This window comes from Parambassis ranga, chromosome 10, assembly GCF_900634625.1.
Source record: "Parambassis ranga chromosome 10, fParRan2.1, whole genome shotgun sequence".
NCBI lineage: Eukaryota > Metazoa > Chordata > Actinopteri > Ambassidae > Parambassis > Parambassis ranga.
In genome coordinates, this window is record NC_041031.1 from 11,466,905 (window position 1) to 11,487,009 (window position 20,105).

At 40.6% G+C, this 20,105-nt stretch overlaps 1 protein-coding gene across 1 annotated transcript; it reads left to right on the plus strand.

Annotated features, from left to right (window-relative positions):
- Positions 1-237: 237 nt before the first annotated feature.
- On the plus strand, positions 238-18,322 carry LOC114442799 (putative methyltransferase NSUN7). The gene is made up of 13 exons (XM_028416599.1): positions 238-531; positions 962-1,335; positions 5,469-5,527; positions 8,118-8,251; positions 8,348-8,500; positions 9,071-9,254; positions 9,804-10,038; positions 10,595-10,738; positions 11,394-11,495; positions 12,595-12,730; positions 13,529-13,652; positions 17,270-17,510; positions 17,807-18,322. Exons 2-13 carry the CDS (start codon positions 984-986, stop codon positions 18,217-18,219), a joined length of 2,277 nt encoding a protein of 758 aa, XP_028272400.1. The 5' UTR covers positions 238-531; positions 962-983; the 3' UTR covers positions 18,220-18,322.
- Positions 18,323-20,105: the final 1,783 nt, after the last annotated feature.

A 20,105-nucleotide genomic window follows, 5' to 3' on the forward strand; every position in this document is an offset into this window, starting at 1 on the left:
CGTTTATGTGTTTACGTATTTCTGTCCAGCAGCGTTGTCATTAGCCGTCTGACATATTGCTCTGTAAAACTTTAACAAGCTCTCTAACACTGCGTTAAAGAGATTAAATCATGTGATCCGTGAAGAACGGGACCTTGAAATCAACATGGCGGTTGCCATGGAAACTGCAGGACGCTAACATAAAGTGGTCCTCCACACAATGTTGACAGAAAGTTTGTTGTTAAGCGGAGAGGGTCTGTCCCGTAACATCTTTTACAAATCACTGCAGCACTCATATCAATAAACAGCCAATAAAACTGACCCAAGGACTCTACAGCAGCGGAGCGGGGCTTGTAGTAAACATCCGCGGTGACACATAACGGACCAGCGTTGTAGTAGGAGAATTTATTGGTATTTAAAACTTTGCAAGGACAACGGAACTACCAGCAATGATGGAAATGTCGCTAATGCAGCTGTCCACACTGGAAACTACGTAGCATCCCGACTACAAGCTATATTTTGGAAGAGAAAACAGGACACTGTTCTCATAAGGTAAAATAAATCTCTGCTAATTCACACAGCAGGTTGTATGCTAACGTTAAGCTAACTGTGGTTAGCTAGCGTCACGCACGCTAAAATAGCTCCTGCTAATTCTTCTTATACAAAGAATATAACAATGGATAATATGGTATAAAATTCAAGTGAAATGTTTGTTATTATCGTGTTATTTAATATCATCTGAATGTTTAAGCTAACTTCGTTCAGAGCTTCAGAAGTTTGGCCAGTAGTCACACTAATACAATGAAATGTGTGTGATATTTAGCTATGGTGATAAGATATATATTATGTAAGCCAGGAAATTTGTTGAAATGTGCTGATAATGCTGATAATCATTAAAAAAAGAGAGAACATAAGTTTGATTAAAATGATCAGTCTGTGTATATGTGTTCTTATAATATTTTCTACTTGTTGTGTTTTTTAGGTAACAACACACCTCAGAGAAGATGGGGAAAAAAAAGAGTACTAAAGGGCGTCTCAAACACACTTTCACAAGTAAGACCAGAAAGGCTGGCTCGCAGATTGACACCAGCAAAGACCAGACCCTGCTCGGAGAACCAGCTGACATTGATGACCCCACCATTCCTCCAGGGACCTGGCCCCCCAGCCACAGTCAGCAGGGTTACTCTGACATGGTCTACCTGTTGGCCTCAGTTATCTTCCAAAATAACCACTGGGAGAAGCCTGCTTCACACCGGTTGGTAAATTTTGGAAACGAGAGAGATCTTCCATTACCTGAAGTCAAAAATAAGAAGATGCAGCGTGTAGCCTATCAGCTGGCCTTCAGTACACTGACATGTAAGTTTGCTTGCATATATAGATCTGTTTGAATTGTAGGCAAAAATGGCCCATGAGAGCCTTTATAAGAAGTGTTTACAAGGTGCTTTAAATTGCAACTAAAACCTATTTTATTGCAGGAGAACATGCAGTCAATTGAAAAGAGAAATAATAGCTCTGGGGATGATAATTGACAGGTAGAATTGGATATAGATAGATTGATGAAGGGCATATAGAAGAGAAAAGAAATGCTTAGAAGGCCACAGGGAAGTCTGTGTGATGCTACAAATCAATTCGTCCCATAATCTGTGTTCTGAGACCAGGGTGGAGTCTGGGTGACCGTAGTCACAGGGGTGTGTAATCACCATGGTGATAATGCAGAGGAGGCGAGCCAACTGCCGGTGCAGGAAGCCAGCTGGAATCGATTTAACATGTTCTCAGTGGATGGAGGGGTCAGGTCGCAGGAACACCCTCATAGCCATGAATGATTTTTGCTCCTTCTCACAATCCTTCCGTATAAGCCTACATAAGCCTCATTCCTAAATGTCCAACATTTTATGCTGATCACCTCAAAATATCCATCATGACGAGCTCGGAGTGGCTTATATTAGTCATACAGCTGTAGGTTTAACTTACATTAGCAGGTGAAACTGGCCAGATTGCTGAGCGCAATAAAAGAGAGGTTAGAGATCTTTATTGCCATTAAACATTGATTTAATCCTTCAGATGCATTAATGTCTCTAAAATGGTGCCTGTATATGCTCATTGCAACAGAGGAATTCTCCTTTACTGTAGGAACATGAACTTAATTTGAACAGGAGCATAAATTGATCTCTGCTTGAACTAAGCACACATACTTTCAGTGCCGTGTTAGTAAAGCCCGTTCCTTGTCATTTCTCAACTCAAGTTTTAGCAAGATAGTACAGATAACTGCAATAAAAGAGAAACTGATAAACCTCCTGTAGAAAGATGTTGATGAAGATTCTCAGTCATCCAGGTCATAATAATAGAGAAGATTGAAGCAAGGCGTCTGGACTTGTAGAGTAACCTTTTAGGATATTATAATGACCAATCCATTCGTTTCTGAACAATTGAAAACTGAGTGTTGTCTTGTGTATGTGAGGTCATGTACAGAATCGGTACAGAACTGGTGACTTGTGGTCTCATGTTAGTATTTTCCTTGCGTTTTCTGTAAAGTGAAATTGAATGTAAATGAAATGACACAGCCTGGAAGCCACTTTTTAATCTTTCCTCCTCCTCCACCTGGGAACAGGCTGATTTCTGGTCCAGAAATTGATTTGCTAGTGACATATGCATGCCTGCAGTCTCACACATACAGTACATGCACACACACAGCCAACACATGTCATCCGTGTATTGCCTTGCAATGACTAATCCAAAATTGAGCTGACAGTTCCTGCTAAAGAAGAAATGCTTCTGCACCGAAAAAAACACACACACAGGGCAAAATCAATCAATGTCAATGAGCACTGGTATTGATCTTGTGATTATAAGTTTTATCTGCTCTTCATGTCGTTGGCTGAGGACACAGACATTTCTTTGCTGTTATTGCTATGGAGTGGGTGTTGTTGGTGGTGTGTTTACCCAAGTGTAGAGTTGACATTTCTTAAACAAGGACAAAGCTGAAGTCACTCAAAGTAACTCAAATTTCAGCTGTGAAGTGTTTTTGCATTTTCGTCTCTGCCTCCTCTTCCTGACTTTTCTGTGGTTTTCTATTTCTGTGGTGTCTTTCGGCTCTTTTAAAATTCTTGAGATCGCTGACCTAGAGGCACATTATGTTGTCAAGGTTTGATATCTTTTTGATTATTCATAGCCTGAGGTACATGCAGATGTTAAACTATGCACAGTCATTTGAATCTTCACTGGTAGAAATTTAGTTGACCTTGTCAGTAGCCATGAAATTCTTCCTCCTCCTCTTCTTTTCCTCCTTTTTTCCTGCCCCCCCCCCCTATTTCTTTCTTTTTCTTTCTTTTTACTGGCTACTCCTCTTGAGTATTTCTGCCTCATTGTCTGTACTGTCCAGCTGGGTTGCCAGGCTGTCAAATGACTGAAGCTGCTGTTCTCTCTGTGCAACAACAAAGGTTCTTTGGACCACTTTGCACTATGCTGGACATAGAGCAAGAAACGGAGAAAGAGACTCTCTTCTTTTTGTCCTTGACCACAATCAGAAGAGCTACGTGCCTCAGCAAATGTTCAATTGTACAGGGGGCATAATATGTAAGATACATCGACCATTTAGTCCAAAGTTGAATGTGTAATTTACAGCAGGTACCTTTTTGGCCAGTCCACTGCCAGATTAATGTGCAATTGGGGGTACTGGTGTGGAACATTGTGAGAAAAAAAACTGGCTTTGCAGCAAAGGCGACTGCATTCAGGTCTGGCTCCTGCAATAAGGATTTGTTTGACTACAGTCACCATCAGTCACTGCCCATTGTGTGATAAATGGATGAAAGCCACAAAACGCACATCCTGAATTCAAGTCAAAAATGGTGACTCCTGATGAGGAGCATGAGGTAACTTAAATATCTGTGTTTTACTCAAATTGCTGTAGGTGATTTATAGCATGTGGAAGACCGTCATGGCCTCCTCTGGAGTATGTTTTGCTGTGTACACCATGTGGTTATCTGTTATGGGCTTATCTTTAAGGCCTTCTGCAATAGTGGCCACAATGGTAACCTAAATTGAACTACACTGGCTATAAATTAGACTACTGCTGATGGTGATAGCCTGTGCTTCCTCAAATAAAGATAAGCTCTATCATGTGGAACCATTTAGTGTATTTTTACGTTGTGCATTTGTGTGTGCATGTGGGTGTACTTGTGTACAGATATGAGTATTTGTTTTTCCCTTCACACACTTGCAGGGGTGCCCAGTGTGCATTTAGCTGAGACCCAGAGTATGGCTGGACATGATTTGTGAGGTTGTGATAAGTTAACAGCAGTGTCTGTGGTTTCCATGGTGTCTCAGTGGAGTGGTTCTGAGCCCATTTGCACCCTGAAAAATGTGACTGTAAGAAAGAATGATCTACCTATGTACATAATAATTTTAAATCTCTGGTTTGGCATGAAAAGAAATGCATTCATTTTCACCTTTACTTGTTCCTCTGCAGTGACATGTAGAGGTTTTCCAATCTCAGTAGTCACACACATTAGAGAAATGATTATTTTTCCATTGTCTATGTGTGGTAAGCAAATAATCTACCTGCAGAGTAAGTCTGCAAGCAGCTGTTCCTTAAATCCTATCATGATAGGATTGCTGGCTCTCCGCATGCATCGAAATGGATAGCACACTGTTCACAGACGGGAATAGTAAGGAGTTTTGTTTTTATGTATATTACAAGGGAAGGTATCCTGTTGGGTGGCAAGACAGTTGCTGCTTTTATGATATGACAGGCAGTGCATTTAAGACACTATAAAGCTTGCATAGATATCTGATGTGGGGCTCTCACCTGGTTCAAAAGTTATGTCTTGATTTAGTGAAGAAAGTTTGTCTGTAGACTAGAAAGAAAGAGAATACACATCAGAAACATAAATGACAAACAGTGTAAGTTCATAATAAATCTTATACCTGTATATAATACAGGAAGATAAGCTGTGTATTCTTTAAATATGTTGATTACTACAAATTTCATTAATGTCTTTAGACCTTGGATTTCACACACCATTCACTGCAGACCCAGCAAATGAAAGAGAGGAGGGACATGAAAAATCAGATTATGTCTTATTAAGTACCAAATAAGCATTTAATCACTGCAAATTAAACCCTCGATTAAATTGAATTATCTTTTCAAATTAAATCACCATAATTTAGGCTGCCTCTAGGAACCGCTCTTTCTCCTTGTCTTTGTCTGTTTTTACTCTTTTTTTTCCTCTCTAGACATGTTCATTATCAGATATGGGTTTGTCCTTGCAGCGTATGTTTTACCAGTTAATGGATAGGAGTAATTTCTTGTGCCTGTATCTCTTGCTCTAAATGAGACGAGTCATGATTGGTTTGCAGGGATAATTAGACATTGATATAAAAGATGCACTAATGTGCATCATCATTACTTACACACATTCCTAGTAATTGAAGTCCTCATTATAATGTTTCTATCCTTCTATCTAACCTTGCCTTATTTTGTGTCTGCACAGATCAAGATCTGCTGGAAGGCATTCTGATTGACAGGCACTTTTATCTCACTCACCCAATGGTAAGGATGCCCCATAGGAGGAGAGTTTAATACAGCAGTCCAAATAGAGTGTCACAGGTTGAGCACTAGTGGAGAAGGGGAAGCAGGATGCTCACTTCATGACTTGAGACTAACCTGTCACTAGAAGTGGCAACCCCTGTAACTAGGCTAAATTAGGTTAAATAAGTTAAATTGAAAGGGAACGTTATTAGCACCCTAAACAGTTTTTGTATGGGGCTGCAAACATGGAGGTCTAACAGGATAGATTTAACTTTGGAGTCAACCTCCAGAGCACACAGAGAAACTGCAGTTTTTAAGACATTTATTAACCTCAGAGGTTGATGCTTCTTTAATGCCCAAGTGATTTGAAAATTCTACCACAAAACTTCTACTAAAAACAAGTTCTTTAATCTTGTGATCACTGTGGTTAACTTTTTTTGTAAATTCACTCTGCAGTATTTATGACTTAGTATTTACATACCACACAATTTTGTTCTGTTCTCTAATCTAATCTTCTAATCAGTAACGGTAATAGTGATGGATTACGTTGGTGCACTCCTTTCATTCGTTTGGGTTTATATTCCCTGCCCTAATCAATGACAATTACTCCCTTTAGAGTAACACATTTTAAAGTTAATGTGTGGCAGGACACATCTGGCTGTGTCTTTTTTCTTTATTGCTGCTCTCTACCAAAACATCCCATTAATTAGTGTTGAAATCAAAATGCTATAATAATGTAGGAATGGCATGTTTGTACGTGGCCACGTGGTACCATTAGTGAAAGAACACCCTACTACCTAGGGCCTCTTTTGGAGGCGATTGGTATGTGCTTTTGCACTACTTTCAACAGCCTACATAAAAGAAGCTTGTGAAAAAAATGGGACTATTTGAGCTGCTCTGTAACATTTTGGATGGTGATAAAACATGCAAAGGAAATAGAGCTACTGTGTCCAGTGGGCTGATGGGGAAAAGTAATGAACGCAATGGTGTGTATGTAAACGGAAAACAAATCTGTCAGAGTGGACACATAGTAGACAACCAGTGTCTACTTCAGGTACTGCCTGGGCATATACAGACATGTTAATGCACATGTGTTTGCAGTGCGACAAACACAGACACACAGTGGCACTGTAGCCTTTTGAAATATGGCCCTTGGTAAAATTAATGGCTCTCCCTATGTGTTGGTGGCAGGTCGTTACTCTGCATCCCTCTCGCTAGACAATAAAGCCCAGACACAATGAGACACTCTTTAGAGCTCACCCCTTTTTTTTACACTGCTGGCATCTATAAAGTTCGGCCTTGATAGACAGAGGAGAAAGGGGTGAATGGGAGAGGATAGGCTTGCTGTAAAAGCAAGGTGTACACGAGGCTATTGGAAAAAACGTAGAATGAAAAATGAAGATATAGACTTTGAGCCTGAAGCACATTCGATCACTATGGTGGGAGAAAATGAAACCCTAATCCCATGGAGGTTGGAAATAGGCTGCTCGACAATGTAAAATTGGGTGAGACAATTGTATTAGGTACAAAGCACATTTAATATGCCTGTTTCCTGTTTAAACTAGGTATATGGAACTTTAATGACATCTAAGCTACAAACCTACATTAGGTGTTTTAACCAGTTGTGTAACAGAACTTAGTTTCAGTTGAATGCTCAATGTTAATGTTTTGTTGTGCAGTTGTGTAGCTGAAATACTTGATTGTTTCCCATTTTTATCTATAGCCTGATTTATCATTACTTTAGCATTAGCATTCCGAAGTGAGACCAAGTTTCTTATGTAAGAGGAAAGAATCTGGATCAGAGTCTGAACAGAGCTGGCATGTTTGCAACTCCCACCATGAGACACTGTTGCCAGGCAGCTTACTCACTGGGAATTTTCCCACACCCTTGGGTAAAGGGCAAGTGGAACTAAAGGAAGTGAGAGAGGAGACGAGAGGAGGAGATGTGGTGCCACCACCTGTCCAAGGAATCGACCTTTCCAAAATAAATTAAATCACTGGAATGAATAATAACTGCTAACCTAATTTCTTAGCTGCAGCATAAACCTGTTTTAGCTTGTCTGCCCAGTACTGAGGATGTGGCAAGCTGTTGCTGCCATGGAACACCATCTGCCACTAATGTGGCTGGTGCCCTCCCACCTTCAGCGAGAGAAAGGTGGAGTTAGAGACAGAGAGAGGGAGCATAGCCGTAGTGCGAAAAAGCAAAGGCAGAGGTGAGAGAAGGGAGATAATTGTAGAGAAGAGGTATAAACATAACTCAGGCTTCCTCCTTGGTTTAATTAAGTGGCAGATGTGGGGTCATGGCAGGACATCGAGGTACTCTGCCTCTGGGTGTCTGTCTCCAACTCAATATAGATAAATAGCATCAGTGCTTAGTAGCCCCTCTTTAGAAGCCAAAATAGAGCACGCAGATTGTCAGGGTGAGTTATCATAGTTTTATATATATATATACAGACTTAACTACTCTATAATGGCACTTTTGTTCTTCGGCACTTTTGTTCTGAAAATATTCTATTAGGCATGCCGTCTTAATTCTTGTTCATGCTTTTTCATTGAGCCCTTGTTAAAATGAAAGTCACCAATTAACTGTCCTTTTCCTTTCATGCTCCAGCCAGATGATCAAATGAGCCTTGTTGCCGTCATGCTCTTTGACTTCCTGGATAGAAAGTTCCTCCCACGAAAATGCCATGTGGAGGAGGAGGAGATCATACAGGAAGTTAGAGACGTGGAGAAATATCTCATCAGGTAGGGAAAGAAAAATAACAAGAAGAGCATGACCCAGAATGTAATTATAAGAGTGAACACACAGTAATGACGCTCTTCTGTTTGTGTTGTATGTAGGTTTAAAACCAAGTTGGCAGCCTCCCTGGCTCGCTTCCGGGTTAAACATAATCTACTGTCTGTTGAATGTTTTCTGCCTGAGAGTGTGAAGAAAAAGCAAGAAAGATCAAGCAGCCTTCTGCTTTATGCATGGGTCAACACACTGAGGGGCAGGTCAGTGGATAGCACACACCTCTACATGAATGCCTGTACATGAACACAATAACGCACTCTTGGCATATACAAGCATCCACACACACACCCACATTTACACTCAGACCTTTACTCGGGCTGCTGCCCATTGTTTTATAGGCCAGATGCCCTGCTGACATTTAATTAAATGACCTGACTGTGTGTACGTACTGTGTATGCATGTGTACGTGTGTTTACGTGTTGTCGTTATGTGTGTCCCTGCACATGCTCTGACAGGCTGGTCCAGTTAGGCGTAAATCCTGCTGCTGTAGACAGATTCAATCAGCAACACCCCTCAGCCAGCTCTGGGACTGTAAAGGTCACCTGTTGAGACTAATGGTGTGTGTGTGGAGTGTGTGTGCCTGTGTAGTATATCGTAATGGTTTTTATAGAACACATTACTATTAAAGTCCCTTAAAAGGCCACATCACAATTCTACACCCAATTATTATCTATGATGACGGTCTCCCAGTTTACCCTCCCTCCCTTATCCCTCCTCTTGGGTGTCCACTAATCTGCTCTCCTTGCTCTTCCTCTCCTTTCCTTCACCAGCCTTGATGAGGTCCAACGTGTGCTAAAGAATGCTGGCTTCTCACAGGCGAAATCGATTGGGCAGTTGGAGGGCAAGACTTTCTGCCAGGATCCCCACTGTGAGGATATACTGGTATTCCCTGCTCAGCTGAAAGCTCAGCTCTACTCCACCAACTTACTCAGTGACTACAAACTCATCATCCAGGTACAAGCAGCACAAAGAGAGCAGCCTCATCTTTGTAGACTCTTGATGCGGTCGTGGAAATTTGTTCAGCTCCATCAATCTCCTCTCATATTTATGATTTCACCTTGGTAATGGACTTGCTCAAATTATAAGCCTGAGATCTCTACGATTAGTTTTCCCAGATTCAAGAATTTCACATCAGTTCTTCTCATATGGCCATACTTCACTTTGAGACATTAAGAATGATCCCCTTAGGAAGGAGGAGGAGGCAGTTTAGTCATTTAATTTCTACTCCATAAAAGTCAAGCTGCCATACAAATTGTGAACAACACACCACAGCACAATTAAATCACATTTTGTGGCCAAATTCAATTAAACATCCAGCACCACTGTATAATTAATCATCTGTCCTGCCATCATTTAGAGATTATCCATCACACCATTTTTCTTTTTAAATGTCCTTGTTCTTCTTCTCCTTCCTATTTTTTGTACAAGTCTGAATCCTAATTTTTTGTGTGATGTCTGTTTTGTTCTTATATTTTCACTCACTGTTCACTTAAACACCTGTAGGATAGGTCACGCATACTGGGCCCAATAGCAGTGTGCTCCCTGCTACCAGAGGAAGGAGACGTCCTAATGGTGGGCTGCTTCTCTGGCCTCACTGTCTCCCACACTGCCTCCCTTATCCTTGGCAAACATAAAGCCAACAGTAACTACCAGCCTACAGTCTACGTTTGTGTCAGCCACTGTACAGATTCTCAGAGGGAGGAGCTTCAGCTCACTGTATCTGCCATGGGCTGCAAGAGTAAGCACGAAATGGATGTAACCATGAGTGTGTTGTCAGTATATGTTTGGGTCATTGTGCTACAGACAAAGGAGGAGATAGAAAGTGATGGAAGCAGAGAAAACATCTTTGTCTTTTTGTCTTTTTGTTTTATTTCAATGAAAGAAAGAAGAGAAAACTGAATAGTCTCTGCCGGCCTTGTCACACTAGTACCCTATTTATTGATTCAAATGCTAACAGTCTTCTTTCTAATTTGACAATTTGCAGTAAGGATTACAGTATTTAGACAAAAAGATTAGATAAAGAAAAGACAACAACAAACAACAAATTCACAGGGACTCTTAAATGTAAACAATATACCTTAGTTTAGGTAGTGGGGGCTGAGAGTGTAGGCTGTGTGTACATATTTTTGATAGCAGCTGCCTCCACAGCTACACTTTATAGAAACAATGGCATTTTTATAAAGGCAAAAGATGCCTTTATGCAAGGAGTTTCTGTACAAGGAATCAATGTGGAATGTGTGAATTTAAGTGCTTCGTGGTTGTCACTGATAGTGCTCTCTGTGCATGTTGTTAAGATGTGAAGCTGATTCTGGAGGTCTTCCAGTCTTTGGACAGTAGTGACAAACGCCTTCAAAAAGTCTGTTTGATCCTGTTGAATCCCAAGTGTTCTTTGTCTGCTATCAGCAACCCGGTTGAGTTCATACTGCAAGAAAATGAAGGTACAGTTGTATGGATTTTAGAACTACACACTAGACACTACAAAACACTACACTTTGTTGTATCCATTGCTGAAACTAGGACCAGAATAGGCAACCTCTCTCAGATGTGAAGGATTGGTGGGTGCTTCATGATGCAAACTCACTCAAGTTTCTTTGCCACTAATTTTGTTTTATATGAAAATCTGAAAACTGAAATTTACTGCTTAAGCTGTATAGGTTTAAATGTGATCTGTACCTGGCAAGGTTGTTATATCAGCTGGTGACCAAAATAGAAAACCGTCTATTGGCCTGAATGTTTATTTTTTTAATAATATTGTACAATAGTATTGTAATAATAATAATATAATACAAAGACCTTTGTTAATATACACAATAGGATTCCAAAGCAGTAGTCACATATTTTCAAGCAGCACAGTTTATTGAGTTTTTTTTAATGTAGATTTTCATGTTGAAAAAAAGTGCCACAGAAGTCTCAACTATTTAATTACTTTTTCTTTAACAGAAGACAAACAACATAATTAAAACAATTTGCATTTCTAGTCCAGCCCATCGATCTTCTTATGTGAAGGTCATTTATTATAGAGTTGTTTATAAACCATATTAAAGGAAGCAGTAATTACTAAAACTGATATTCTGCCCTTCTTTGTTCTCTCAGACACAGGCCTGCTGCAGGACCTGTCCCAGGGCTCTGTTGCCCAACACAAACTGGAATCTCTGGTAGCACAACAGCGGAGGGATCTTGATTACGCCTTGATGTGTGAGTGTTAAAACCACCTGCTCTAGCAGACCTGCACGTGCACATGCAGACACACACCAAATGATCTCAGTGTCAGCTGTGCAGCCTTCCTCACCTCTCTGACGTAGCAAAGCTTACAGTCGCTAATTATCTAATTTGATATGTCGTTAGACTGAAGCCTGTGGCGTTCCTTGGAGATTGTCTGGGTCTTAATTAGGAATGCTAATGTTGCTCCACACTGATCAGCCACAGTCTGCTGCAGAATTCCCTGCATATTTTAAGCAAGTGATTAGTATTTGTACTTAGCACTGTACACTTTTTGTAGAACAGAACATGCTAGAAAGATGTGCTTTGTTAAGTTTGATCATATTCTGTTTTATGCAGATGTTACAATTGTATTTTGTATTTTACTAAGTTATATTCTGTATAATCTACTTACTAGAGTTCTAACTGCTGGCTGTTGCCCCCAGCTTACATTGCATTGTTCAGTATTCTTTTTTTCTGATCTGGTTCATGTTCACCTAGCAGGTGGAGAAATGTAAACCCGCTTCTCTAAACATACTGCCATCGACCAGTCCTTCTCTATGTCTTAGCCAGTGTAGGTACTGAATGGTAGGACTGGTAAATAACAGTGGGTATGTATTGAGTGACAAAGTCGATTGTCTCACTTCAGTAACTGCAGATAGGCCAATGCAGACATCTGAGTGACAAATGATTTGGCCTCATGCCTCAGCATTTCTTTCTTAACTTTAGTTTTTCTCAGCAATATTTCACATTTGTTTGGAGCTGATTTGCCACATGCAAGCAAGTTTTATTTGTTATCAGCTGAGTGTTAATTGTTTCTGTCCAAGCCATGATTAGCGAGGAAGAAAGAAATCAAAGCCTAAATGAAGGAAGCTGAGCTACCAACAGCTTTACAAATCTACAAGGCAACAGCAGTTAAATCAAATGAGCAATGTACATTCACAAACACATTAATATTCACTACCCCATTTCCTCCAAAGGAACACTTGATGACAAGGGTGGCTCAGTTTGAATTATCACATTGTATTTGCATGAAGAGAGATGAAGAAACATATATATAACTAAACAGCTGTTTTATCTGTTTTTTTATATATAGTACCAAAGGTTTTGGCTGTAGTGTACTCTACCTGTTCATCATACCTGGAGGAGAATGAGGAGCTGGTGAGAGGAGTCCTCCAGCAAGTGAAAGCTCGCTCAGACCAGGGCGGGGATCCAAAACAGGCCATCTTCAGGTGAGCCTTTGTCTCTGTATCCTGTTGTGCTTTCTGCCTCTCTCTCTATCTTTGGCTTGCTGTGGGTTTGTCAGCTTTCCAAGATGTCTGTCAAACACACTTTAGACAGGAACTGAAGGAAATTCACTGAAAATATAATCCAAGGTCCCATTTTATGTCTCTAAATACTGTGTTTGCGAAAGGGAAAAAAGAGTCCAAACAGCTTGCCTTGCAGTTTTTGTCCTTTTTGTTTTTTTATGTTTAAGATCAGAAGTCTTGTTGAAATTTAACATTCCAGTAAACTTAATGCATCAAGACTGACTCCCCTCTGCAGAAAGCTTCCGTGGTGTTCCGGCTATGCCTCAGGCTGTCATAAATAAGACACAAGTAGGATTATTGGTATGGAACAAACTGGCCTCAAGTAGACATTTGGTGCTTGTGTGCATTTTAAAACAAAAACAAGTTCATCTGTTTGTCAATCACCCACAATTACCCTAAGAAATGATGATAAGTAAGTTTCTCAGTCATTAAGCTGAAAAGGCAAATGGTTTCAGTGTCTTCATTGTGACAGAAACAGATTTTTAATATATTTAGGTTTGGACAGACAATATATATATTTTTTCAGACGTGGAAGCATCAATATGTACAGGATGTTGTCATATTTTAATCATATTTTGTAGATTATGCAACATTTGCAGATTAATTATATAAAATCATCCAAGAATTAATATTCTTTTGTTGCAGATAATCTTGGTGTGGTATGTGCCTGGTATTAAGTCATATTTTTCTACCCTGAGTTTGTTTGTGTGTTTGATTCAGGACAAGCCCTTCCCCTTTCATCTCTTCTGACCTTGCAAAGACCACTGAGGAAACAGAACACTTTTTCACCCTGGAGCCTTCGAACCACAGCAATGGTTGCTTTCTGGCTGTTCTGAGCAGACAGGTGAACAGAAGCATCACACGCACTGCGGAAGGAATACACACAATTAATGCATTAGGGAGCGTTTCTCAAAACGCTATATCAACACATTTTTTACCTGATATTCTGGGCTACATTTTACATCTTGAATAGAATCTGTAGTAGCTAAGCTCCTTTAAAGGCAGTACTATCAGTCAGCTGCTGGTGCTGTTGCTTTTAGGCAATGCAGCCAAAAGAGATACGTGGGGACAAATTTAGCTCCTGCAGCATTTCTTGTAAAGCTTTGTGGTTAACAAAAGTTCCTAGACCTGATCATTGACTTTACCAATGTGTGTTATCTGGCTGGCAGTTGTAAGGCATTTTTTTCCTGCACAGAGAAAATATATGACTACACAGACAGAATACACTGAAGTATAACATTGAATGATCCGTTATTTATTGTTTGCTTCTCCTGTCTGGAAAAACCATCATACATTGCTCATTCTCATGGATGTACTCAGACACAGCAGGGTGAGGGAGAAATAACTTTAATTGGGTAATGTTATTATGAGGTCCTGTAAATACACAGCGCAGCCTGCTGTCTGTCAAAAAACAAGCAACCACTGGGAAACTTGAAGCATGAACCCTTTGAATTATTGTGTTGTTTGGGCAGAAGGGGGAAAAGAAAGACAGGGAATCAGGTATTTGAAAATGAGATCAGGTGAAAATGAGCATCACAGTCTGACAGGCACTCAGTCAATCCCTTGAGAAAAGAACAAAAGTAGAGAAGGAAGGGGTCTATTGTGGCAATTCCAACGGTGTCTTTGCCTGAAAGGAGCTTTCTAATCGTTTTCTGACTCTTTTATGAACATGGGTAATTGGGTGGACTCTTTCTCACTCAGTTGTGTTCATTCATTGCCTAAAAAAGTCTCTCACTCTGTCTTTTATTTCTGCCAAACGCATATGCTTGTCCTATTATTAGTTTTGTAAGGTTACTCAGGCTAATCCCAGTTCTTCAAGATCTACGGTGTTGGTACAAAGTCACGTGTGAGGCTCATTGACTGATCTTTTCCATTGTCTTAATAATTCGTCACTGTTCGCTGTTTTCATGACATCCTCTTTCTCATTATGATATCGGCTCTCATGATTTTGATGCCAGTTGCACGGTTATTAAGCCATCTCACCCCCAGCGGGTGTACTCGCACTGTAGTGTCTGTTGCTCTCGGGCCATCCATCATGTTTTATACCTCCGTAGATAGGGATGAAAAGATAATCAAACTGCAGTAACGGCGCCTCAAACAGGATTTTTTTTTCAGACTACCTGCAATAAACTCTGCTAATCAAAAGTTATTGTGGCACTCTGAAATGCGTCATAAAAATAGCAATTATATAAGTGTTTGAATGCTGTCTAGCTTATATCGGTTGTCATAGTGGTGCCCTGTAAAATTCTTTATGAGCTTTTCATACAGGAACAGCTGGGAACAATAAAGACAATACAGACATGAGTTGATGTTTCTGGCCTAATTTCCAGAGGAAGCAGAGTCGTCCAGAGTTGGAGGAGGACATTCAGAGCCTTAGACTTCTTACTCTGGCTTTTATTTCTTCTTTGTTTAGGATGTGTTGTTACCAAAATATATTGGACATAAATAGCTTTGGACATAAATGTTGAAAAGGAATGGGTTCACCTCCAGGAAGTGCTGTGGCAGTGTGGACAGAAATGAGAGATTTACAGAGAATAGCATAGCTGGTTAGCAAAGATAGCGAGGAAGTGAGATTAACAGGAGTAAGGGGGCAGAAAGGGAGGAAAGAGGTTCTGTTGAATAATTCAGCGCCCCCTGTCTGTATGAGTTTACATCAATGAAGTTCAGGGCGTCCAACAAAGACTGCATTAAAGGGAAGCTTCTAGGACATGTTTACCTGTATGCGTAGAATATATAAACACACACACAGGTACACATGTAAAGAACGCACACTTTCTCTGCATATGTAGCTGAACACAGAATCAAACGCAGGTTCGCCAAACTCCTCTTTGCATTTGCATTAAAGTACAAGCAAGCACTTCTAAAACAAAATACACACAAATTCTCACATAGCCTGCATGTCCCCGTAGTGTGCACTGTGCTTGTGAATAATTTAGGCATAAGAGGAGAGCAGTGGCCTGCTGCTGAGACAGCAGGTGACCCTGCAGCCAGCAACAAGGACGTGGTGGCTCTCCTCTCCTCTCCTCTCCTCTCCTCTCCTCTCCTCTCCTCTCCTCTCCTCTCCTCTCCTCTCCTCTCCTCTCCTCGGTGGGAGGGATAGACAGAAAAGGGCTTTAATCTCTGAGATCTCAGATCATACAAAGATTGATGTGTTGTTTGTCTTACAAGCGACACGTACAGTCATACATGATGACACAGAGTGGGGTCTATGGTAGAAGGGCGCCTTTAGGCTTAGTCATGAAACAAATTTCAGTGCAGGAGTAGCTGTTCTTTTTACAGAAGCTGTCGCCACGTCTATTTTATCTTGCACAGAAGTAGTGAAAGGTCGTTTGCTCATTGTTAGAGCAGCCAAAGAAGACTCAGTGTACCGCTTTGTTAACATCTATGACCCAAATAGTAGAACAGAGAGAGTTGGCTTTTACACCCAGCTAAGTAGAATAGAATGAATAGAATAGAATAGAGTTGATAATGCATCGGCAAGAGCATATTATTGTTGGCAATTTCAATGTTGACAGAATTGGTAGGAACCTCACCCACAGTTGTCAGTCCCTGAGCAATGCCATATTACATCTAGACTTGCTTGACTCAAGGGACTTTTTGTTCTCTTATATTGTGGTGGGAGGTTGGAAATGAACAAATGCATGTTTTTTGTCAGCAGTAGGCTACACCTCCTATTCCTCTGCCAGGATAAAAGCTGTAATCAATGATCTGGACTCAGATATTAAGAGCATCGAAGAAGGGTTCAATAGGAGCACAAATGATGTTACTGGCCCTCTGTTGGAAAAGAAAAATTCGGAGTTGAGCTCACTCCTGCAAGAGAGAGAGTTGAGGGAGCCCTTGTCCGATCCCGGTTCCTTCAGCTGAAGGACAGGGCTGCCCCAAGCTCTTTTGTTTTCAACCTTGAGAGATCGTGGCAGAGAAAAAATTAATGACATGCCTAAGGCTGCCAGGGGGAGGTATTACCACTGACACAGTTGTGATGAGGAGGCATGCTATGGACTTCTATGCAGGCCTGTTTGGATCAGAACCTTGTAACTTGGAGTGTAGTGAAGAGCTTCTGAAGGATCTTCCTCAGCTCAGTGTGGAGGAAAAGGCTGATCTGGACTAAGATCTGCTGTCAATCAGATGGAATCTGGATGAGCACCAGGGAGAGATGGCCTGTACATAGACTTCTTTAATTTTTTTTTGGAATAGCATCGGCCATGATTTGCACATGAGTTTTCTTGAAGTGCTATAAATCTGCATCTCTCCCAGTGTCCTGTCAGAGGGCAATAGTCTGAGCGCACATAGACCCTGGGGTGGGAGAGGAGTTTGTGTTTTGTTCACAGATTGAAACACTTGCGCATTTGTTCGTCGAGTGTCCTACACTAGGAGCAGTGGCTGATAAAAGGTTGTTGAGATGGAAGGAGCTAACTATGAAGTTATGAGTGCTATTATGATACTATTGTCACTTCTCAACAGCCTGAGCCAAAGGAAGCACCGCAGGATGTAATTGCCAGGGCGAATGCCAAAGGCATACTGGACAGGATCAGCTCCAACCCTGTTAAAAAGAACGAGCACCGCACACATACCAAGAGAATGAAAAAACCTGCCCATACTGACACCTCTCAGCCTCACTTCGCTGCCAGGAAGCTCTCCAATACCCACCAGACCAAGCACAGTGACAGTGCTGTCTGTTGTGGACATCAGGAATCATCACAAGGTGAGTGTGATGGCTTCAGTCAAATATATTAATGTTGTATTAGTTGTATAATTAGTTGTAATATATGTACTTGGTTAGTGACAGATGGCATTGTGTGCAAAGCTAAAAACAGCATATAAAGTGGTAGTGGTCAGCCATAGCTGGCCTGCTCCTATCCAAAGGTAAAGAAACAGGTGATGAAGAGCGCCAAAAAAATAAAGTTTAGTTCGAATTGAACTCACCTTGAAATAAATTAACCTTTTTTCCCAATGCTGTCTACAGTAAAATTTCGTTATCTCATTGTTTTTATCCTTCAGGAAAACCCAAAGTGCTACCCTTGCAACCTGTAAAGAACACTATGTCGAGCACTTTGTCTTCTTCCAAACGAGAAAGCCGCACCTCCTCCTCCTCCTCCTCATCCTCCTCTTCTAAATTGGGAGGTTGCATACCCACTAAAAGCATCGCCCGTTTCAATGCTGCAGCTTTCAACACCACCACTCTGCATTCCGCCTCTCCTTCTGCTGTGGCTCCAGTTGTCCGTTCCCGTCGAGCTCCCCTGGAGGTGCTGAAGCCGGTGGTGCTCACCCTCCCTTCTGCTCACTTCCCCTGTGTCTTTCCTCCCCAGCACAGTCGAACAGGATTCAGCCCCAGCTTCAAGTCTAGGATGCCAGCTCGCTGCAGTGGTGGTCTCTCCAAGGACGCTATGGACAAATCCCATCCTCTGTTTTGACCTTGCTAAAACATTAAAGGGTTATTAGTTTGATTGCTGCTAGGCAATCAAACTCTTGTTCTTCACCCTCTTTCTTCTTCTTCTTTTTTATTCTGTACGTTTTTGGCGCAGCGTATCTTCAGCATACATTGATCGATTTCAGCCATTGAATTATCAAAATGTTCATCTCAGAGAGGGCATTCCTGGTCAACTTCAAGAATTTTCAAAAAATTATAATTTTTCAAATATCAAGCAATTTCAGCGTCATTTTTAACATGGGAGTCTATGGAGGCGCCTTCACAACCACCTTCAACTCTGACATGTAACTAGTTCCACATGCTTTCAGCTACACAAACCGTTCAGACATCATTCTGTCCAGCTCTTCAAAATATTAATAAAAATTCAAAAGCCATTTAACATTGAAGTCTATGAGAGAGCCCTTCAATGAGGGTCTTCTGCCAAATGTATCTCCTCCTATTAAGATTTTCTACTTTTCTTAACCGTGTTTCAGCAAATTAAGTTCAGATTGCAGATTCTCCAGCAATTCAGAGCAATCCTTCACATCAGCGTTCAAAGCAATGCTTCAGCTGCAGCAATCAAACTTTCTAGTTTTTGTGTTAAATCCTTGCTTAAAGCTAATCAAAATGTATTCAGTGTTCTTGAATGACTAAGCTGATGAGGTCACCTTAAATGTTTCTGGAGGCATTATTTCTTGTCATTAATACAATACCATTATTATAGTGTCTCTTTTTGTGTCATAAAGGAAAACCTTGCCACAGTGAGAATCGAATCAAACTGCATATATTATGGGCCAATGTCATTTCAATGTGACTACATGATGAATAGCTGTTACATAGTGTTCACTGACCTGAAACAGTAAAGGACAAGAAGCTGCTTCTTTATTTTCCTTTTCGTAATGCATTTATTGACACAAGAAATTACATTTACATTGTGTGGGGATGAGTGACAAACAGAAATGAAATGATTTGTATCATCTCTGGTTTGTTTAAGTGTTTCTTTCGTTTCCATTTGGATCAGACTGCATTCACAGAGTTCATGTTGAGTGCAGGTGGTGGCCTCGAGCCATAGGAGCATTAGAAAAACTTTTGACAGCAGTGACTTTCTTAACCGCTATGTGTATTTGTGTGTGAATATTTATTTATTTTTTTTGTGAGCACACTAGCTGGATTTACTGACGAGGAGAACATACACTTAATCTGTATTGTGGAGCATGGATTCGCTCACATCCATGTTGTCTAAGCACAGCGACCAGTGTGTATACTGGTACTGATTCATACAGTATCACGTCTTGTCAAAGTCCAAACCTGAATTTAGAATTTCTATCTTGGGTAACCACATAAAAGTTCCTGAGGTAATTGTAAAGAAGCAATGTGACATTCTTCAACTTTTAAACTCAGGTTTTTCTGTAAAATATGCAAAAAAAAAATACAATCCTAATGCTTTAATCTACATTAAAAACCTTCTTTTGCTGACCTAGGCATTCACTGAAGAATGATTTGAAAATCATTTTTGCATTCGGGTAGAGTCACCTTTTGTTTGGTTTTGGGGACAGGCCAGATCTTTTGTTTTTGTGCTAGTGTAAATCCAGTCATGTTAAAGTGAAGATGACTTGTGCTAAGAGCATTTTTTTTTTTTTTTGCATTCAGCAGTCTTCCTATCGAGACCCTGAACTCATCAACATGAAATGACCCCCATTAAGAAAACATGCAAAATCAAACCACACCCCTGTCCTATTTTCTGTCGGCGACATCTTTCCTCTCCCTGATATCTACAAGTTTTCTGCCCTGAAATATCTTTACCTACATACAATCATTTACATACACTTCATTGTTACAATCACTTCATTCATTATTAAAAGAGATGTTCCCGTCTTTTTCTGAAACTTC